Raw genomic sequence first — 21,956 nt, 5'->3', positions numbered from 1 at the left:
GCTCATTTGGTTAAGCATCCAACTTAGGCTCAGGTCATGATCTCCTGGTTCATGGGTTTGAGCCCCACGTAGGCTCTGTGCTGGCAGCTTAGAGCCTGGAGCCTGCTTCAGATTCTGTGTCTCCCTCTCTCTCTGCCTTTCCCCTGCTCGTGCTCTGTCTCTGTCTCTCAAAAATAAACAAACATTAAAAAATTTTTTTTTTATTTTTTTAAATAAAAAATAAAATCGTTTTCTCCTTATATGCCATCTCCTTTTGCTGTTGGCTTATGCGTTTTGCCTTTGCCTTCAGGTGATCATTCGGAACTGTTATACTATGTGAATTATTCAGAGAGCCGTCAGGACTAAGAAAATGTATGTGGTCACCACTGTCTCTGCAGAGGCCCTGGTGCTTCGGGACTGGTGGCTGTCAGATGAAAAAGCTCTTTGCTCTCACTGTGTCATGTGCTGCACGGCCTCACCCGGCCCCAGTGGAAGCAGCTTTCCCAGAATGTGACTGCAGTCCAGCCCCAAGTATCTTAAAGTCTAAAATTAGCTGTCACCTGATAAGCTTTGTCTATTTCTGCCCTACTATAGCCCTCCCAATCCTCCTTCCCAGGAACGATAAGTTAAGGTGGCTTTAAGACCTGGCAGCTCAAGGTGACTTTGGCCATCCGTGCAGAGAGGGCTTCTATTCCCCAGGAACACAGAGACAGCCCCTCGCCCCACCTGAGGCCCCTGGTGTCTGGTGTCCATGTCTGGAGCTCCACTTGTGACGGTTTGAGGAATCAAGAAAAACATTCATGTCCCGAGATCCAAGAAGGATGATGCAGACTTTATGGCTTAAGTACCGATGAAGCTCAAATAAAGGACAGTCGATGGGATGTTTTGGAGCGTTTTGAAAAATGTCAAACATTTGCTGGCAGGGAAAGTTGTCATATGTTGACGAGATTTTCACTGTAGGAGAATTGTGGGAATTCTTTTTCTGAGGAAGATTTTGTTCTTGAAACAAAAATAGTATTTCAGTTGTTTGACTCGTTTTATAAGGGTAGTTCCACTTAAAGAGACAGATATATCAACCTTTCTAAACTTCCCTCAGCCCTGTGATTCATACATCCTCATGATAATTTCCACCAGCCCAAGTACAAAAGAAAAAAAGCAAATTTGTACAGTTTCGTATTTAAAAAATGGATTTGGTGAATTTACCATATTCTTCATCATCCATCTGAAATGGCACCAGGTCACTCGCCAGGATGAAGCTCTTGGTACATATTTGAAATGATTCTTGATTTCTAGAGCTGCCAGGTGCATATTCACTTTGCTTTCAAGTCCTCGGCCTCAAAAGTAGTGGGAAGCCATGCCTGAGCCATCTTCATTGTTCTTTTTGGCCACAGGGAAGGTGGAGTTGCAGCGAGGGCTCCGGGCTGTGTACCATAACATGCCTCTGCTGTGGCAACCCGGCTACCTCAACAGAGCCCTTCAAGTGATGGAGAAGGTGGCCTCGTCCCCAGAGGACGGGAAGCTGTGTGCAGAAGCGGTACGTCCTTCGGCTCTAATTCAGTGTGCTTTAGCCGTCTCCTGTTCCCTGTGAGCCAGGCTGTGAATCTGTTTTCATTTTCTTCCCCTCCCCCTCCTTTCTGTACTTCTGTAGAATCGTGTACTTCTCCAGTGGGAAGGGAATGAAAAACGGCACACATTCTCAATGTTCCTGACCAGAAGTATTAGAGAATAAGAGTAGCGTTGACTCTCTAGCTCAGTGTGTGGAGGAAAACTATCCCTGTCTCCTGAAATTTAAACTGAGTTCAGTAAAACACTGCCCACACTACCACTCTCTCCCCCAGTAAAACTCAGTGGCAGCTCAAGAGAGGTTAATATTTCATCTTATTTTTTGGCCTTTCTGTACCCTTGTAGCCCCGGGAGACTGCATGGCAATTATTATCCCCCATAAAAGCCCTCAAGAGAGGAATCTGGGGGCTAGAGATGGCACAGTCTTGTTTTGCTTCTATGAAACGATTCTGTGGTGAACGCACGGTGCTGGAGGATGTGGGTCGGACGTTCCCTGCAGAGTCCTCAGTCCCTCTTACCTGGACTGGGCCACTGTCTCCCTATGGCCCCAGCGCATTTCTCAGTCACCTAAGGCTCTTGACACTGGAACCACCGGACTTAGCCCATAGGAAACGTATTATCTCAGAGCCACATGAAAGCCTCCTGCCCCACAGACAGCCAGTGTCCACTCCTGTCCAAGCCGTTTACATCTTCAGAGGGAGGCCTAGATGGATGTTGGTTGTTGAATTACCAGGATGTAAAAGTTAACTTTGAGCTCATTCTTTGTTTTCCCTTGATTCCAGTCACTAGGGCTCACTCCTTGGCTTCATTTTCATCATGAAGATATGCAAGTCTGGTGCCTGTATTGACCAGATACTGATGTCTAGTGAATCATCATGTTCTTTGGTAGATATTTATAACAGAACATCCACATTCCTAAATACATACTCATATTTAACCCTGTTGTAGTCAGTTCTGGTGGTAAAAAACACAGAATTATACATAAATCCTTTGCCAGAGAAATTAGTCCTTCCAACCTAAGCCAGATTTGTATTCTTTGTGATCTGTCCTAATAAGAATATGATTTGGATGTCAGCAAGAATGGGATATGTGTTAGGTGTGGGTATAATGTAGTAATGGCATTAAAAGACTTGGAGTATTTCCTAGATTTTTGTTCTAATGTGACATGGTAGGATTAATTGGTATCTAAGCAGGTGCTAATGCTGACCTTGAGGTTGTAGAATGATTAGGCCCTCGGTGGGTCAAGGGAAGGTGTGCCCCAAAGTGAATGTGGTGGGCGACAGGCCAAAAGAAAAAGGAGCCCTCTGTTTTATAATTTATTTACTTTCTAAGTCACAGAGATCACCTCGTTGTGGATTTCACGTATGCCTGTCAAGTCTCTGTCAGTAGCTTATGAGGGTTGTGCAGCTCCCTAATTTACAGAAACCTCGCGAGCCACAGTCTTTCTGTGAAGGAAGTGCTTGGCCTGGATTCAGAGTCTCTCTTGCGCATATTCACAATGGTCCTCTGTTGGTTGCGCTCTGTGGCAGTTTTTCTCTCCTTCTCCCACTTCCAAACTGGTTGGGGAAGAACGACCTGGAAAAGGGATTACTTTGAGTACCCATTGAACATAATTTTTGGATTCCTGCCCAGTTGACTAAAGGTGAAATCAAATGCCATTGTGCTGACTCATATACAAAGAATTCTGAGCTTGCTGATCTGTACCATTTGTTTTGTACTAAGTTGTCCATGCCATCTGACAGGGTGTTTCTCATGTAAAATCATATAACCGTGTCTCTTTCCTATAATTTTATAAGAGAAAGAGTTCACTAGTCTTCAGATCCCAGCTGTTCCTTCCTATCCCTTCCCTACCCTCTCTTAACAGCGTGTTTTCAGGGTGCTTCACAGGATGCTTAGTCCCTGCCCCTTTGTCCTCTCCACAGCTGGATGTGCTAGACAGAACGCTGAAGGCTGTGACTGCTCCAGCCTGTGGGTCTTCAGAGGCACAGCCCCAAGAAGAAGACAGCCAGGGCTCAGAAGAACTGGTGGAGCAGTTGGACGTGGAGGAAACTGAACAGTCCAAGCTTCCCCAATACCTGGAACGATTTAAGGTGCGTCGTAGCAGAATTGAGCCCCTCTGAGCTGTGCATTATGCGTGCTTCTTTTCTGTCATGATAGGCAGCCCTTTCATGCATCAGTGTCCCACACAAAGGCATGAAAACTGACATCAGAAATCATGCTTCAAACAGGAAGTGGTCTTAAAAGTAATAAATGGAATTTTTATGCTCCTTTTTGTACGTGAGCTAATCAGTCACAGTTTTGTCACTGGGGCAGCAGGTCATTACCCACTCATCCCTGACATGTGCCTGATGCATGGGTAATAGCTTGCCGCCTCAGAGCAGTCACCTGACTCCATCCCCAGCTGGAAAGGATCTGGTCATTTCTCTATATTGCGCTAATGTGCTCGATAACCCAAAAACCAAAATAGAAATAAAAAGCCCAATTTGAGTACGATGGAGATCAGATGCCGGTGTCTTCTGTTGCTTGGCTTTGAGTTGTGCACTCAGGCCCTGAGAAGACTTACTTGGACTGCATGGAAGAGGTGAACAAGTTTCCACCGTGTCTTTTCAGAACAGATCTGAGCGCTCAAGCTGCCATTGGTACATTTCAACTGTATGTCCCCAAATCCTCTGTGATCAGAGTCAGGGAAGAAGAGCTATGTTCAGAGGTTAACCCCTTGGCCTCTTCCTTGCTTTGTTTTTAATATATTTAGTGCAAAGAGAAAAATATGCTGTCTAAAGGAGAATTCTTTGCATGAAACAGAAAACCTTCCCATCCATGCCAGCTGAACTGTTGTGTCATTTTGAGACAGACAGGTGTCATTTTGCCTGATTATTACACTTAGATCTGTTCAGTAATTATATTGAACCAGCTATGGGATACCTATTTCCCCGTGTTATAGGGAGGACTCCACTGTACTTGTAGCAGCTGTTTCTCCTGGTACTTCTGTAAAGTCATCGTTCCGTGTCCCTCTTTTATAATTTGAAAACTAAGAAAGAAAGGTTAATATTAGGTACACAGAGAATTGGCAGCTAAGTTACAAATTTACATACCTGTTCGTTTCTCTTAACTTTGCAGATTTAAAAAGGCTGAAGAACAAACAAAAAATCATCCATAGTTTAGCCTCATAGTTTATCATCTACCATATTCATATTGACCAAGGCTGCCACAACACTCCTCAAGATGACCACCTCTTTCTCTTGTTCCTTACATTTAATCTCAAGAGAGTAGAAATCCGTGCTGCATTAAATTCTTAGTCCTCATTCTTCGACAGATGCATTTTTTTGAAAATCAAAACAAAAAGAGACAAATATTTATTGGCTGCTAGCCGTGTATTAGGCACCAGTGCATTTCATTTATCTTCCCTGTGGCTCTGCGGGTCGGTGCTGCTTTTCCTACGTTACATGACACCAGGCTGAGAGAAACTTGCCCATAAGTGACTGATGGGGGATTTGAACAGAAGTTTGCTGGCTCAGATTTGAGTTGTCATTCTGGTGTCCCAAGGTGTCTCCTTGGCCTCAAACCACATGGAAAGTGATACCAGAACGAAATAATTTTCATTGTACATTTCCTTTTCTTCCTGTTGCCTGATTTTTATAGTCTCAGGTAATTCGGGGTCCATTTTTATAGGCTTGACCCATCACACTAGGCCTGTAGCCACGGCTTGACACATGGATTCTGCCCACCTTCCTCCCCTTATTGGAGCAGGCCTCATCACCTAAGCCAGTGAATGGCATTTGTTTTTGGAACATGGGGAGGTGTGGTTTAAGCTAGAGCTGGGGCCATTAGTGACTCTCTCTTGATGATCTACATCCTGAAGCACTTAAGTGTATTAGTGTTTTTAGTACTTCACTTCTCCAGGAATATAATACCGACCAAACCAAGATGCCATTTCAGATGGAGCTGTGAGCAGTCAGTTTGTAAAGGTTGACCTGCAATGGAACACAGCAGGTGGAAGCTTATAATAGTGCAAGGACTCCTGGGAGCTGTTTAGCATGCCATTAGTAAAAAAAAAAAAAAAAAAAAAAAAAAAAAAAAAAAAAAAAAAAACTCCTTGCACTGGGTTCCATCTGTTGAAGGGAATGCTGGTAGACAAGCATTTATCTCACTTATTCAGAAAGAAAAGATACAGACCAGCTAGCTCCAGTTTATCAGCTGCTTCTGCCATTTTGTGTGCATCTTAAGAGTTCTTTGCTCTGGGAGTTGGCTGCTTGGTTTGGTGTAAGTCAGAGTGGAAATGTAGATTTGTTATACTCGTGCTGTCTTTGTGGTTTAAAACAAGAAATTACATACAGAATCACAGCATATGGAGTTCCATTTACTGTTTGTGAGTGAAGGGAGAGAGAGCACATGTGGTGCATCTTAGCAAAATTGCTGGACTGAAAAAAAAAAAAAAAAAAAGCAAATGCTAACAGTGCCTAGATGAAAGGCAGCATGACACGTTCCCAGCAAAGTGCCTTTGCCTGTAAGCAGAACGTGTGGACATTTTGCAAGTGATTTAATCTCTTTTCTTCTTTGTATTCTCCCACCTGCACCCTCCTCCCTCACCCCATCCCCTCTTTTTTTCTTCGCTTCCAACAGGACTTACATTCTAAGCTTGAGGCTTTGGGCAAAGTTGAATCAGAAAGTCCTTTGACTCTGACCATCCAGCTCGTCAAGGAACAGCTCCCCACCTTTGAAGCAGAGGATATCGCAACCTATGAGCAGAAGCTGCAACAATGGCATCTGGAACGGGTACACTTGATTCAGAGGGAACAGGAGCAGAGGGAGAAGGCAAAGCAGGAGCATGAGGCCCGGAGGGCAGCAAAGGCATCTGCCTAACAGGCCCTCAGGCCCCCAGACCCCACAGAGGAACTTCACTAGGCCCCGTCCTAGGATTCTTGCTGACCATGATGGCAGCCTCAGCTTCCTCTGCCCGTCGTCTCCTTTTCCTCAAGCAGGCTGCTTGTGACAGAAAGCCACAGTGTTCAATATATTAAGGCACTGTGACTTCCCATCAGATGCCTAGGAGGGCTGCTGAGCTCTGAGTGGCAGATGATCAGACTGAAGCCCCAGCTAAACACCTTAAAAAGGTGCTATCAAGGCTTATGGTGGGGTTTCCGGGGTCAGGGATCAGTGTTGAACATTGAAAGTCCCTGATACATAGCAGTGGTGGAGGGAGAGGCCGTGTTTGAACAGCCTGGTCTTGAGCACAGGCTTCTGAGTGGCCTCTCTCCCCAGCAGGCAAACTGCACGTCCTGAGGCCTCCTCCCCCTCAGTGTCCTCCCAGCCTGAGCTGGGTGTGGGACACCCACACATCTCACTTTCTCCCTCCCCCATGTCTCTGCTCTGCAGACCTAAACTGGGAAGAAATTGAGGACAGGAATGAACATGACACCATGAACCCACTGGCTTTCAAATTTCAGGCACCCACAGTAACATTTTTAGAATGGAAGCGTTTTTGAGGAGAAAGATAACTCTAGCTCTGAAGCCTCCTGAGCTTGGCTTCTCCATCACGTTGGGGTAACTTCTTTCCAAAGCATTGTCTCAGCTCCTTCTTCAAGGAGGTAAAGTGAGCCTTTTGTGTCCACGCATGCACACATGTGCAACTTGTGAACACACATTGCCGTTGGAGAAATAGGAGAAAACGAGAGGCAGGATGGGGCTTGTAGTGCATAGGAGACATTAACTGTGAACCTCCCAGGGAGTGGAAATTCCTTCCTGAAGTTTCTCTGTGAAAGGGGTCAGGGGCAGCTCCTGCTTGCTGTATACATTTGCCTGTAAGTACAGTGGTATACTTTTATTCAAGATCGTGCTCTTTTAATCAAGAACCTGTGGAAATAAATGTTCTGGGATTATTTTGGTATATTCTTTATCTTTGTGGGAAGGGAGGGAGAGAGGAAGTCACACCATCAGCATGGTGATTCTGATTGTGAACAACAAATTTTTAACCTTTCTTCTCCATCAGACTTTGCACCACACCCGGTAACTTTTTTTTTTTTTTAATTTTTTTTTTTTCAACGTTTATTTATTTTTGGGACAGAGAGAGACAGAGCATGAACGGGGGAGGGGCAGAGAGAGAGGGAGACACAGAATTGGAAACAGGCTCCAGGCTCTGAGCCATCAGCCCAGAGCCTGACGTGGGGCTTGAACTCCCGGACCGCGAGATCGTGACCTGGCTGAAGTCGGACGCTTAACCGACTGCACCACCCAGGCGCCCCATCACACCCGGTAACATTTTTTGAGAACAACTGTGCCGACACCTCAAGCAGCCCTGTGACGGAGGCCGGAGCAATCCCATTCTTGAATGAGGAAACTGGCTGGCACTGCTGCCCACCCTGTGTGTTACGTCCATCCATACCTGCAGGCCACGTCCAACGCAGGGTCTTGTGGGTGGGCAAAGCTGAGTCGTACCTAGGTAGAAGGTCATGACCAAAAGTCACTTGTGACATTTTAGTTGATCAGGGGCTGGGCTTTTTCAGCCACTCCCTTATATCCAGAGGAAGTTTCAAGATCAATCAGAAGGCCCCTTTGCTCAGTAAATTACTGACCATCACGGCCTGAAGCATGTTGTTAATACTTCAGCTCATAATTTGGCCTTCTGTTTCCTCCCCATCTGTCCCTGTCGCACTTGATTTCCAGTATTACCAGAGTGGGGAGCATGAAAACTGCTGAGCAGCAGCGAAATGCCCTACTCTCCTCTCGGGCTCTGTTGCCTTGGCACCAGACTTTGCATTTTGTTTTCATACCTCGTAGCTGGCCGTGGATATCAGATACGTGCGTGGTATTTTTGTTGTAGGTTTTACATGCAGTCAAAGGCCCCCAAAATTTGTTTATTAAAGTCATTTTTTCACTGTGAATCAAATAGCATCTAGTGAGTAAATGCTGCTAAACATCGTACGATGCAATAGGACAAGCCCCCATGGCAGAGAAGTATCTGGTCCAAAATGTCAGTAGTGCCCTGAGGTCAGAAGCCATGGCCTAGGGTGTGTGAGCAGGGCATCCACGGGCACGTGTGTACAAATGGCTCATTTACAAATGGCATTTCTCAAGCTAAAAAAATAATTAACATATCTAATTATTTTAATATTTAACTAATAAAATAATGAGTTTCTTATCTAAATGAGTATAAAATACGCAGTAATGTAGGGTGGGCCATTATTCTTCCTAAACAGAGTCTATTATGGAAAAGAGTAAATGATGATTTATATGATTTTGCTGTATGGCAATATATAATTGGGGATCTGCAGTGATGTGGCCTATGAGTCAGTGGGACTCAACACCATTGCACCCAGTAACCTTGCTGGGAGTGCGTGGTGAGGAAGGGATGAAGTTTGAAATGGGCTCAGAGAGCTTTGGCTATAGTGAATCATAAAAGCAGAAAATGTGGTGTGATGGTATTTTCATTAAATGGTAATTAATCGTCAGAGCTGAGTTTTTCAAACGCTGACAATGATAAATTTTTTACTTTACTTACAAAATCTTACCTTAGAAAATGGGGAATGCTTTTCAACATCATTATGCCAGGGAAATTGCCTTTTATTCTAAGTAACAGCTTCTTAGCTTGAAAATAACCTTTCCTTCCCCCCATTGAGTGGGCCTTTTTGCTGACATTGCACACTGCCATGAGGATGCTATTATGGTATGGTGTCAAGGAAGTCCAAAAAAAGATAGTAGCAATGCCCCTGAGATTGTGGCGGTTACCACTGGGATCTTTGTTTAATACTCTTAGGCTGTTTACTCTTAGGCTGTGTTTATTATATATGAATGTTAGGGATTCCAGATCTGAGCTGGACATGTTCAGAAAACAAAGGTTATTCTTGTAAGAAGCATCTGAAAATAAATTCCATGTTAGGATTTAAATGCTAGATCAAGGACTACAGGGAAGATTTATAAAAGATTTCTAAGAAGTACATTCTCTGATGGACCCAGTGATAAGAGAATGTCACTTGCTTCTTTGGTTTCCACGATCCTTCATCTCTGCAGAGTGCAAAATTCTAATCTTTAAAATACCCTCCCTGGTTAATATGCCTAAAATAGTATGTGGAGTAAAACCAATGCCCATTAAAATCTTCCTCCAATAACCGTATGCTGGGCCGCTTTAGGATGTCTGTGTTTCCTAGGCTCTGGCTTATTGTTGCACCCATCTTGACTACAAAAATTACATTCAACAACTCCTCTTTGTGAATGCCCCTTTCTACCTAATTTCATTCCACCTACTTACAACAGCCTAGCAGGGCAGGGATTATTACCCTCATTTTGCAGAGGAGAAAACTGAGGCTCGTATGACTTGCCCAGGCCCACACAACTAGTAAGTGGGTTCACAGTGCTTGAACCAAAATTTGTCCGATTCCAAACCCACTTTCCAACAATCACAGCATATAACCACTGTGCCAGTCTGAGACTAAGTACATTCATTCATTCAACAAATATTTATTGAATACCTATTATGTGTCGGGCAGTATTAAAATAGTCACTGAGGATACAGCAAGGAACAAAGTAGACCAAGATCCCTTCCTTCATGGCACATACATTCTATGGAAGGCAACAGTTAATTCATAAGTACATAATAATGTCATGTGGTAATACGTGGCAGAGAGACAAAGCAAGGAAAGGAAGGGAACACTGGGTAGGGAAGGCCTTCCTGAGAAGATGACTGTTGAAGAAAGATCCATGGGGGTGAGGGTGAGAATCACGGTGTTACCTGTGGAAAGGCGCAGCAGACAGAGGAACCAGAGCCCAGATGGAAACCCGCCTAGAGTGCCAGACAACTGGCAAGGAGGTCGGTGTGGCTGGAGTGGAAAGTGTAAGGTGGACAGGAGCTGGAGAAGAGGCCAGAGAGATGGGTAAGGGAAGGGACAGATGCTATAAGTCTTCCTGGCCCATTAGGAAGGGTGCTGGCCTTCACTCTGAGATGACTCATCTGAAGGATCCAGTGGCATGCTCTGATGTAACATTTTCAGAGGGTTTGCTGGTCTAGCTGCTTTGTGGTGAGTGAATGCGGAGACAGGAGGATCAGCTAGGAGGCTACTGCAGTAATCCAGGAGAGAAATGGCAGGCTTAGACAAAGGTAGTTACAGTAATGTGAGGAGAAGGGGTAGGACTGGGTGAATTTGGAAAGTAGAATCCACAGACTCGCCTGAGATTTTTTATCTGAGCAACGTGGAGTAATGTCTTTGCCATTTCCTGAGGTGGAATAGCCTAGGGAGAGAAGGAGTTTGGGGAAATTAGGGATTTGTTTGGGGGCATGTTAAATTTGATTTGGGTTATTTTAAATGTCCTTATTGGCCATTCACACGGGGCTCTTAATTGACAGATGGATATGAGTTTGGAGACCAAAGAGGTACAAACTGGAGATACAAACTGTAAAAGTCATCAGCTTACATGTGGCATTCAAATCCATGAGACTGCATTACAGTAACATGCAGTTTGGGTTTGACTGAGGAGAGTCTGAGCCACAAAATGGAGCAGTGCCTGTTTTTTATGGTGAGATCACCCCAGGAAGCAGGCGTCATTATGATGCTGCATCATCTGTGAAAACACTGCCAGGTACCCCCCCCCCCCACGAAATACCCAGAAGAACTGCTCATATTAAAGGAACCTGGGGTGACCAGAAGTCAATCTGCATATATGACTCCAATAGATTTTCAAGATGCACAGGGTAAGATCAAAGAGGAAATGGTGATCTGGGATTATGCAAGAGTCCAAGAAATCAAGAGTGAGGAGTTTATTGAAAGATCATTGTAAGGACACAGAGAAACCTTTGGAATTCGCACTATAATTATAAAGAGAGAGAAGGTGGAGTCAGTACCTTACCAGACCTTTGCTGATTTGCCTGGAAGACCAGAAAAAAACTGAAGGAAGCTACTACGTCCAATGTCTAGAAAAGGACCAGCTGGAAGGGCATTAACTTTCTCCATCCCTGCTGTGCCTGGGTCTGGAGGGAGTGGGATATAAACACACAGAGAGTGTTGGGGAGTGTGAACAACAGTTGGGGGGTTCCCTGGGACTGCCGCCTTCCTGAGACACAGGACTTGCAGTGCCCAAACTAGGGCAGACCTGGGCTAACCCACATGGTCCCGCACCCTAGGATCTGGCCAGACACTTCCTGGAACTGAATAGTTGGGCAGTGGAATAGAAAATAACTATGTTTAGTATGACCGATGTAATTAAAACCTCTTGATGATGATTTTCCATCCTGAGTTCTCACCTGCTTAACCCTTGAACTTCTGGAGGCATTTCCGAGTTCCTTCTGCCAAACAGCAACTTCTAATGGGGCCAGTCAGTAAAGTCCCATAGTTTTTTGGAGACACAATATTAAGATCAAAAGGAGTGTATGTAACAAAGGGACGTCGTTATGACTCAGGACAGGATGCTATAGCCTTTTGAGTCCAAAGGATCATCTCTGAAGACAGGACCGTGTCCTGGAGATCTCTGCTGAGCATTCGTGGGCATATTTTCTCTGGCCACATGGGGGAAATGGAGATGCCAAGGCCTCCTACTCTATACTCTGCCGATGTGAGCTGAGTGAGCTGCCCAACATAACTGCTCCTGCTCCTTTGTGTGAGCTGTTGCCTCTGTCTAGAATGTGCTGTCACATGCACGCACACTCCAGGTCTCAGACATCACTTCTGGTGCTCCTCCTTTGTCACCAAGGCGCACCCTTGAATTTCAGAAGCCTGTCACTCCAGTCAGTTTAGGGCAGCACTTACGTTTTATCCCCACAGTATTACCCACCACTGGGTAGAGTGAAGGTACAATGATCATTTGAATGACTAAGAGGAATTCCTTCTTTTTTCAGATACCCTTTGTTATTTATAATCACTTTTCCTAAACAGCTTTTAGTTCTTGGGTGTCAGTCAAATCCACAGAGTATTATGTTAGTTATATAAGCCTATTCTGTAACTGAACAAGAAAGCAAGAGGGAGATAAGGTATTGGATGTAATTACTGAATATGATGGCTTTGTAGAGCCCCAGAAAGTCAGTCTCGGGAGGGATTTATCCAGTTTGACCATCCTGTCAAATCCTCTCATTTTACAGGTAAGTAAAGGAACTTCTGACAGATAAAGTGACTGAGGTCAGGCCGCTGGCTGTGGCAGAGTTAAGATCAAAACCTGCTTTTTGCTTTGTATAGGAAGCCCTCCCAATAACCCCTTCATCTACACTGGTCTATTTACTTGTTCTTCTTAAGCAGTAATGGTAATTATCTTTTTCCTTCACCTCCCATTTTCTGTCCTTAGGCCCCAACATTCTCTAGGGGTTGGTTAGAAAAGGGAATGATGTTAGCAGTTACTGAAATGGTAGCAAGGCCCTCTCTGCAATTTGCCAAAAGCCAGGGGGCCGCTGAAAAGACAATCAGCCCTCATGAATGAATGTGTCCCCCCCACCCTCCCCCCCACCCCCTACTGTGGGTGGCAAATCCCAACTGATGAGCCCGACTCAGGACACAAAAGACAGCACAGCACACACATGAACTTTTGCCACTTTTGTATTTTATTGTGGAACTGAGTTTTTTTTTCTTTTACATCAAATATCCTCAATGGAAGAGGGGATATTGCACACAAATATCATAAAAGCACTACATATTACTTTCACTGAAAACTAATTTTCTACATTAGATATGACTGGATAGGATAGAAGTGATGCAGGATTATAAGACATAATACCATACACAGCTGCAGACTGACACAAACACCATTCAGAACAAGAGAGAGGAGTGGAGGTGCTTCTCAGCCAGGCTCAAGACTTTCCGGGGCCGGAAAGAGGGCTGCGTACAGCGTGGGTAAGCAGGACTCTGAACGGCCGCTGCATGGTGTTCTTGAAAGGGCAGCCCGGTCTTGATGCCTCATCTTGATGGCTCCCATTTGGGGAGCTCCAAACGAGTGCAGAGAAGCTACTTATTTTTTTCCCTTCCTTTTCAGTTTTTGATGCTGCCTTTTAAATTAATAAAGTCAGATTCTTAAAATAGTAAATAGTTTGAATACCAGGTGAATAACCTAATTGCTTTCAAAGAAATGCTCGTCCCTAGGCTGCTTTTGGTGTGTTGTTCAGTGGGTTAGAAGATAAAAGCTTACAGTTCCTTTCAAATGGAAACAAATCTTCTAAATCTGAAGCACACAAAAAATAAAAAAATAAAATTAAAAAAAAACAGAAGAAACAACTTATTAATCTAACTCACAATATCATTACCGAGCAAGAACCTCCTGTGACAGGTGACTAAAGAGGCAAGAAAAGCAATTTCAGAATTATAGAGCAGCTCCTGAGAGCTGAAATTTGGTAACAGAAAATGGAAGGTGGTAGAATTTTCATTAGCAAATGACTGAATCTTATTAAATGAGTATTGAAAAGCTCCTAAACTGCATAAGCTATTGGAGACACTTAAAACATTCATATACACTGGGGAAACCATCCACTAGGATATGTAAGGTTTAAAAAAAAATTTTTTTTTTGAACTTCATGGAAAATGGCATGGGGGGGGGGGGTCAGTCATTGTATCCAGTCCCACCACAAGACTGAGAAAGCATGCACGGGGATTGGGTTTTGAGAAAGGGGATAGAATTCATTAAAATTGGAAGTGGAGGATCATCTCTAACATTTAGTCTCTGTAGAATTTTGCTTAAGAATACTACCAAAAAGTTCATGATCATGAGTGTCCTCTTGATGGAGTCTCATCATTTAAACAGAGTGTAAATTCCTTTCACGCAAATACTCAATCTGTACAATTGGATTAAAGAATCAGTATGAATAAAGCTCCTAGAAGTCTGTGTCAATCCTTAGCTCTCACCATGAATGTACATGGTACATTGTGATGGGTGTTACTAAACTAATTGTGTATTTATGGAACTAGCAAAATTAGGTTAGTCACACAGGTAGGAAAGGTGTCTGGAAAGACAGGAGCAAACCTGCAATGCACTTAATTGATTTTCCTGGTACACTCAAGCTCTGTGGGCATCACCGAGAACAATGGGTAGAAAAAGGTACTGAACTATTTCATAGGAAAAAGAGCCAGCTGACCAGTGCCAGCTTTTGTATATTTTTCCCATTAACTCCCATAGCAAAAAAAAAAAAAAAAGAAGAAGAAGAAAAAAAGAAGAGTAAGATAGAATGCTTATTATCGAGGATCGGCTATAAATGTTTGTATTTTTTTTTAAAAAGCAAAATAATGCACCTGTTAAATAACTTTAATTTGGGAAGTCAGAAAATAATTCCCTCTTCTATCAAAGAAAAATCAACCAGCGGTCTGGATTTGGCAAGAAGGCCGGAAATCAGTTTTTCTTCCCATGTATTACATGGATCCAACTGACTCAACTTAATAACTAATTATTAAATAACTACTATCATGAGTATCTTAGGTTGTCTCATAAAATAAGTTTGAAGTAAAGTTTATACTCAATCCATTTTTTTACAATGAGTTTTCCATTTTGTGTTAAGTTTTTGTACCCTTTATCAATGTGTTGTTCTTAAGGATTTGAAAGAAGTGGGGTAATAAATAAAAGCTGCATTTCTAGAGAAGCCTAAAAAAAATAGAATATTAATTTTAAAAAAATTAAAACATTTGAAAAATGTAATTCACAGCATTAAGTAGACTGCATAGGTCCTCAGTGAAGGGACCCTGAAGAAGCATTGTTTAAACCCTCATAGTAGTTAGCAGTGCAAAACATACACTTATCAGACAAAAATAAACTAAAATGTTAATTTTGAAATAAATAACTAACATAGAAAATAAAATGAGGTCATTGTTCACTACTCCATAGATCTTAAGAGTCTGCAGGAAACACAACGTGACAGAGCACAGCACAGTTGTCACTGAGAAGTTTGCCACATCCGAACACTGGGTGCATTGATCTGTAACTTGAAACTTGACGTCAGTTTTAATCATGATCTGGCTTCCAGGTTCATAGTTCAATGACGGCAATGATGGAAATGATCTCTGAACTCTACGTGATGAATCGTAGGAGATGGGAATTGATTTGCTTTCAATGAATTATTTCTTTTACATTTTTTTCCAGAAAAGGAAATCCCACAGCAAGTTTTTGCTAGGGTTCTTTGATCTTGTCTTGGCTCTTCTACCTCATGGTTAAAGATCTTGAAAGAAGTATGTAGAATACCACTGGGTGATGTAAAGGCCTAGAAAAGTAGCCTACCATGCTATTCTCCCCCACTCTCAAATAACACATATTCAGATTTTTATGTTATGGGAATCAAGGGGTGGGAGGTATCACTATTCCTGATAGTTATGGGTTTTAATAAATATTACTGCAATATCAGACTTCAATCTCACCAGAACTTCAAAAAACATTTTTCATTGTTTGTCTTATGAAAGACTTAAAAAAAAAAAAAAGACTGTCACTTGAAATTTTCTTTGCATTTTCCTGTAAATGAAAACACCTGTTAAAAAGTTCATCTATGAAAAGTTCTCAGATATCTAAAAAAAAAAAATTCTGTACACTTGTTCCCATAATTATGCTGAAATTAATGGAAAACTAAACAAAAACAAAAAGCCAACGTAAGACAAAGGAAGGTAAATACTGTACACTTGCCGAGAACCTCTTCCACCATAAGACTCGCTGTTTTCCCAGTTCTGATCATAGAAGCCATTTCAGTCTTGGAACTTGCAGTAGTAAAGAAGCTATGAAAGGCTCAACTTGTTTGGCTGAGGGCCACAGGTACACTGAGGTGGAGGTCAACACACGTGACTCAGCATCAAACCACTGCACCAATCAGATCAGCTTCTAGGGCCCCCACACGCGCACACGCTTGCTCCTTTAACTGGAGTATCTATAATCCTACACGGATGTTTTATAAACTTGCGGTCTCACGTTAAAAAATTAAGTGCATCAAGTATCTTTGTACATTCAAGTCACTTTCTAAGGCAAATTGTCTACCGTATGTACTCCCAACCGCTTTGGTATTTGCTTATTAATTGGGGTGGACTTGGGTGTTTCTGCATGCAGGTTCATCGACTCAGAGTGGACTAACCGGGTGGACAAATGCTGGGAGCATGCCTTAGATCAATCTACTCGTGTGTCTGAAGAGTCTGAGAGTTCTGAATGGGGTTCAAATCACTCGCACATCCAGTCTACATGCACTACATTATGTCAGTGTGCAGCCTTCAAACTGAAGGAGCTTAATTAAGGCGTGAAAATCTCACATGCCCTCATAACGAGTTTTGTTCTTTTTGTTTCCTTCCAGCTAACCTGTTTTAGAAAATTAAGACCTTTTTGATGACTCAGACTGACACAAGTTGAGAATGTTTAGTATGTAGACTACAGAATACAGACTGCCTGAGAAAATGCAGACCTAAGCGTTGGTTATTTTCTCCTCCTTACCCCACCTTGCTCTCTCTCTTTCTCTCTGGGTATCTCACCCGCACTCTACCATTCCGTCTCCTTCTCCTGCATTCTTTTTCTTTCTCATCCTCTCTCTCTCCTGTGTTCTCTCTCATTGTGCGCGCGCGCTCTTTCTTTCTCTCGCTCTCTCTCTCGCTCTCGCTCTCTCTAAGACAAATGCCTCTACCTAGCAGAAGTCAGTTGGGTTTGCTAGTGCATGGTTTCCAAATGTTTAGCAGAGATGAACTGGGGTAGGTAATTTTGCAGTAACTTGAACCCTACTGTGGGAATACTGTTACTTCCCTTAGCAATCAGCAAAAACTAAGAAATATTAGTGACTTGCATCACCGTGACACAGTATAGCGTTTGGCAGGTAATAGTTCGGTGACTTATTTAGATGAATTGACGTTTTAGAAAAGGTGGTTTCAAATTGAAGAATTTCTGGAAACAAAGTTCAAATCCTGTGGTGTGGCTGGCCTTGGCTTTTACAGTTCAATCTTGCATGCAGGGAAGGATTCATCTTGCATAACCACTGTGCTGCTGCTGGCTAAAACCATGATGTTGAGGTCTTGTTGTTTCTCATGGGTCTCTTGGTACCATTCCCTCATCACTTCTGAGTCATGGGTAGGGATCAGGGTTACCTGCAGGGAGAGAGAAAATACCTGTTTAAGGGCAGAGCCAGAAATGAGATGAAAAAGTAAGACAATAATAAGGTATTAGACCATTAAAAGAAAAAGGGGGAAGAAAGGAAATTTTTCTGTTTTTCCCCAGACATACAAAGGACTTTTCAAGTTACATTTTCCAGGAATCAAAATAAAGCTGCAAAAAATGAAGTTTTGCTGGGAGAGATGAAGACTAGAACCAAAAGCAACTCAGGACTAGTCAATTAGTTCATCTTTACTCATCATCAGTTTTTCAATTCTTTAGTGGTAAGAGAAGAAGGGCTTCAGTTAAGGTGAAATTGCTTGTATTTCCTCTAACACACTTGGTAAATTTTGCATTAAAGATATGGAGGATTAAATCCAGAAGCTTTAGTTATCAGTGCTGCCCAATTGTGTGTAACTAATACTTCATCCTGAGAACAAAGATTCATATCTGTGTGTGTGTGTGTGTGTGTGTGTGTGTGTGTGTGCATGCGCGCAGCTGGCAATGGTGGGTGGGTACTGGTTTGAATAGTAAAAATTCCATGTAATATTCATTAGGAGGCCACTGGGTGCTTCTCATGGGACTTGATATAGTTAACTACCAAATAATTCTATTTAATGTTAATATTAGGCAAATACATTTTACTACGTGGCAGTGCAAAATCACAGGTAAAACTGAGATAAGCGAAGGTCACAGCCAGAATAACACAGTGGTTCAGAGCAAGTTAGGATGTATGTGAGCTAGGAGTGTCCTGTTGGGGACCAATGTCAGCAGTGCTCCTCCTGTGGGATTTCACATGGACAGGTGATTTTCTAAATGGCCATGCCCCCAGCTTTGGTCTATTCATGAAACACAAAGTAGTAAAGACAGTTCCTTAGTAGCCCTCACATGGAAATATCATTTTGACTCATACACACATATTCTTGGTATATTAGGGGGAAGGGCAAGTAGTCTTGGGCCCATTTTGTAGATAAGTTAATTATGCCTTAGGATGGTGAAGTGGCTTTCCCCCCAGGCATGGTTATTGGTGGTGCCAAGAATACTATTCTAGACTGTCTCCTCTGTGTGAAATCCACTTCATCCTCCGGATATCTCATGTGTGACAGACCCATGGGGCACCTTATGCGATAAACACGTTTCCTTCCCTCTGCCTCTGGACACAGCTCCATGTGCAGTGCAGATACTGTCCAGGGCTCTTACCTGCATGTTGCTGCCCCACTGGGCTTTCCCTTCCAACAAGGCATCCAGGACAGCCCGGCTGGGCTCCTCAGCAGCAGGGTCATTCCCACTCACCACGTAGTAGGATGACCTCACTCTCTTGAAAAATTCGACATCAACATTCTTACTATTGCTGTGATTGGGAATATAGCACAGGTCCAAATACACAGGGGGGCCTGGAGGCACAGCTGAGGGCTTGGAGGGCTTGGTGTTTCCTGGTCCTTTGGTAAATAAACAAAGAGAAAAGCCAGGGTCACAGAAATGCAAAGAGACCCACTGGTCTGGTACTCCTTTCCTACTCATTCCCCAAGGAGGTCATGCAGGACATGCCAAAGGGGGCACTGGACATTTCTCTCTCTCTTGTATAGGGCATTTAACACTGGCAACTTGAGAAAATACAACATGGTTGAATGGCATGGTTTCCCTTTGTGGACAACCCATTAGAAAGGAAGAGAGTTTAAAGGCCTTCCCAAAAGATGGAACTAGATAGTAATATTCCTCCTCAAAAAGCTGCTAATGTGCACCCTAATTTGGAAAATGATCTAATAGATTTTGAAAGTCAAAAGGAATCCTCTGCATTTGGTGAACCATGGTTAAGCAATGTTAGTAATCCATGTTAGGATCTCATGCGATAACAACTCTACTCAAAGCTGAATATTAAACCCCAACATTTGACTTAGTAAATGATTCAGATCTTAACCTCCTGTGATCTCCAAGGCCCCCAGAACTCAACCTTGTTCATAAACTGATGAAATGCTGTATTCTCTCCTAGCACAGTCCTCTGAAAAGTGAGACATCTCTCCCTAGGCAAGGTTGGCTACCAAACTTTGGCAAGAGAAAGGTTCGGAAAGACTGGGCTTTCTCTAGCCAATCAAGACATACCAGACTGGGGAAAGGGGAATCCGGCTGTCTAAACTCCTGGTCTAAATCAGAAAGCCCAAGCAGGGGCACCTTGGTAGCTCAGTCAGTTGAGTGACCAACTTTTGATTTTGGCTCAGGTCGTGATCTCACAGTTCGTGGGATTGAGTCCCACATGGGGCTCTATGCTGACAGCGGGGAGCCTGGTTGGGATTCTCTCTCCCTCCCTCTCTCTCTCTCTGCCCCTCCCCCATTTGCTCACTCACTCTCTCTCTCTCTGCCTTTGTCTCTCTCAAAATAAATATTTAAAAGAAAGAAAGAGAGCCCAAGCAAAGTAAAGATTCAGATTAACCCAAAACCTTCCTGGCACCTTTGTCTGAGGAGATGGTTTTCTGACTTGTTCTGGTTAGAAGGTTTAAACTTTTTGAAACAGTAATAGAACTAGCATTCTAAGGCAGTGGTTATTCAGCCTAGCTGCATAATTAGCATCGATTAGGAAGCTTAATACTGATGCCCAGGCCCCATACCCCAGAATCTGGTTTCACTGGACTGGGGCAGGGTCTGAGCACCAGCATCTTTTAAAAGCATCACGGATGATGTTAATGTGCAGTTGGGTTGAGACCACTACTATAAAGTCATTTAAAATACCAGCTGGATCCTATATATTTAATCCTCTTTCCTTTCTCCATAGGATCATTAAAGACTGTCACCCCAGAGTCAAAACCACCAGTGAATTCCATCACTTGTCCAGTTTTACTTGTAGAGGCGAGTGATGAGAATCAGCCAAACTGATATTTGGTTAAACGGACTCATTTTAATGAATACCTAGCCACTTTAATGAATGTAAGCTAAAGCCGTTAGGATGTCCATATTTAGGCCTATCAAAGAATTCTAACTTATAACAGAAGCTTGTGAGTTACAGTTCCAACAATTAAAAATGCAAGTTTTTCTTGCGCACGAAATCACTACCATCGACACCAAATGAACGCTGCTCATAGAAGCACAAACTGAGGGCAGCTGACAGCAGTCAACCCAGGTTTGTTTTAAAAATCAATTAATGCAGTTTCGTTGTTTTAAAAATCTTGGAAAAGTAAATTCAAATTAATTCATCTTTATTTATTACTTGGCCTTGAGAATATCTCTTTAAATGACAAAAAATAAAAATAAAAAAAAATTGTGTGGGCTAGAATGTATATATTTGGCAAGTTTGATAGCAAATTTCAGTTGGCTTTTATCTGTTTGAAAGGGTTTCATGTGTTCCCCTAAGTACAGGTCAGGTGCCAACTCTTTCAGACCAAGAGGTTAATTACCTGGTGGTTTTCCATTAATTCTGAGCATGAACAAACTCAGTTTGTTTTCTGCATGCATGTACAAAGAGGAAAACTGACGAGAAGTCAAGCTTGAAATTGATCCCCCACGTTGCTTAAAGCAAAACTTGGCAACTGTAAGTGATACTTCTTAAAATGTACTGAATTTGAGAGTCCCACAGTTCAGCTATCAGATTTTCCCCTAATAAATGAATAAATGTTATTTAAGTCATTTTTTGCTTTACATGTCTAGGTCAATTTTATTACTTTGTGAATAGAGGTCTAAAATCCCTGAATAACTACATAAAGGAAATAAAATGTATTAATGCAAAACCCTATGATTGGTTTGAAGCAACAAAATGAAGCTGGGCCATCGAAGACCCAGGTCATCACTGAGAACTTGATGAATAAGGGAACTGTTACCAACAGGAATGATCAGAAGTCAGGGATATCTCCTCCTGCCAACTGAATTTCAACCTGGAACAGAATTCTGACTCTCTATGAGTGAGACTGTGGTGTTAGAGGGGGATAAGAAGAGACTTTGATGCTCTTCTCTCAATTTGTACTGGGTACTGACCAGCTGAAATTAGGATGTTCCCTGGCCAATAAGAAAATAGCACTGCTTTTAATGTGGGTGTAGGTCTAAAATGGTGATTTTTTAAATAGAAATTTTCCAATTTTTAATTTTAAGTGTTACAACTTTTATTTTAAAAATGTTATAACTTCACTGAAAAAAAAAATTCTTTATGAAAAAATTAAATCTAAATCTTGGGCCCACACCGGTCACACCAGGCTTGGCTTGGCACTCTGGCTCTCCCTAGACTTTTGGGAGCTCCTGGCCTGTGCTCCAAGCTCCTTAGCTTGATTCTGAGGCCTGTGCCAGCACAGGCTTCCAGAGGAGTTTCAAAACACATGTCCTTGGTTCTGAAGATTTAGAACAAGGCTGTGGTCACTGTATTGCAGGACGGAGCAAACCCAGACAGTGGTTACCTGGCGAATCAGAGCCGCTCTGGGCAATATGCTGCACTACCCTCAAGC

General features: G+C 42.8%; 2 protein-coding genes across 6 annotated transcripts in view; one reads left to right on the top strand and one right to left on the bottom strand.

The window, feature by feature from the left end:
* MRPS27 (mitochondrial ribosomal protein S27) overlaps window positions 1–7,418 on the top strand; it is an 86,946-nt gene extending 79,528 nt beyond the window's left edge. For all 4 annotated transcript variants that reach the window (XM_045061909.1, XM_003981054.5, XM_019835313.3 and 1 more), the window contains 3 exons: window positions 1,371–1,513; window positions 3,465–3,632; window positions 6,163–7,418. In XM_045061909.1, coding sequence (XP_044917844.1) covers window positions 1,371–1,513; window positions 3,465–3,632; window positions 6,163–6,402 — 551 coding nt within the window. In that variant the 3' untranslated portion in view covers window positions 6,403–7,418. The remainder of the gene's footprint in view (window positions 1–1,370; window positions 1,514–3,464; window positions 3,633–6,162) is intronic.
* A 5,615-nt stretch (window positions 7,419–13,033) lies between these two features.
* Window positions 13,034–21,956, bottom strand: part of MAP1B (microtubule associated protein 1B) — a 101,304-nt gene continuing 92,381 nt past the window's right edge. For both annotated transcript variants that reach the window (XM_006927783.5, XM_019835294.3), the window contains 2 exons: window positions 18,736–18,974; window positions 13,034–17,531 (listed from right to left, as the gene is read on the bottom strand). In XM_006927783.5, the coding sequence (XP_006927845.2) occupies window positions 17,376–17,531; window positions 18,736–18,974 (395 nt within the window). In that variant the 3' untranslated portion in view covers window positions 13,034–17,375. The remainder of the gene's footprint in view (window positions 17,532–18,735; window positions 18,975–21,956) is intronic.

The sequence above is a fragment of the Felis catus genome, chromosome A1 (assembly GCF_018350175.1).
Source record: "Felis catus isolate Fca126 chromosome A1, F.catus_Fca126_mat1.0, whole genome shotgun sequence".
Lineage (NCBI taxonomy): Eukaryota > Metazoa > Chordata > Mammalia > Carnivora > Felidae > Felis > Felis catus.
This window is presented reverse-complemented; position numbering and strand designations above follow the sequence as displayed.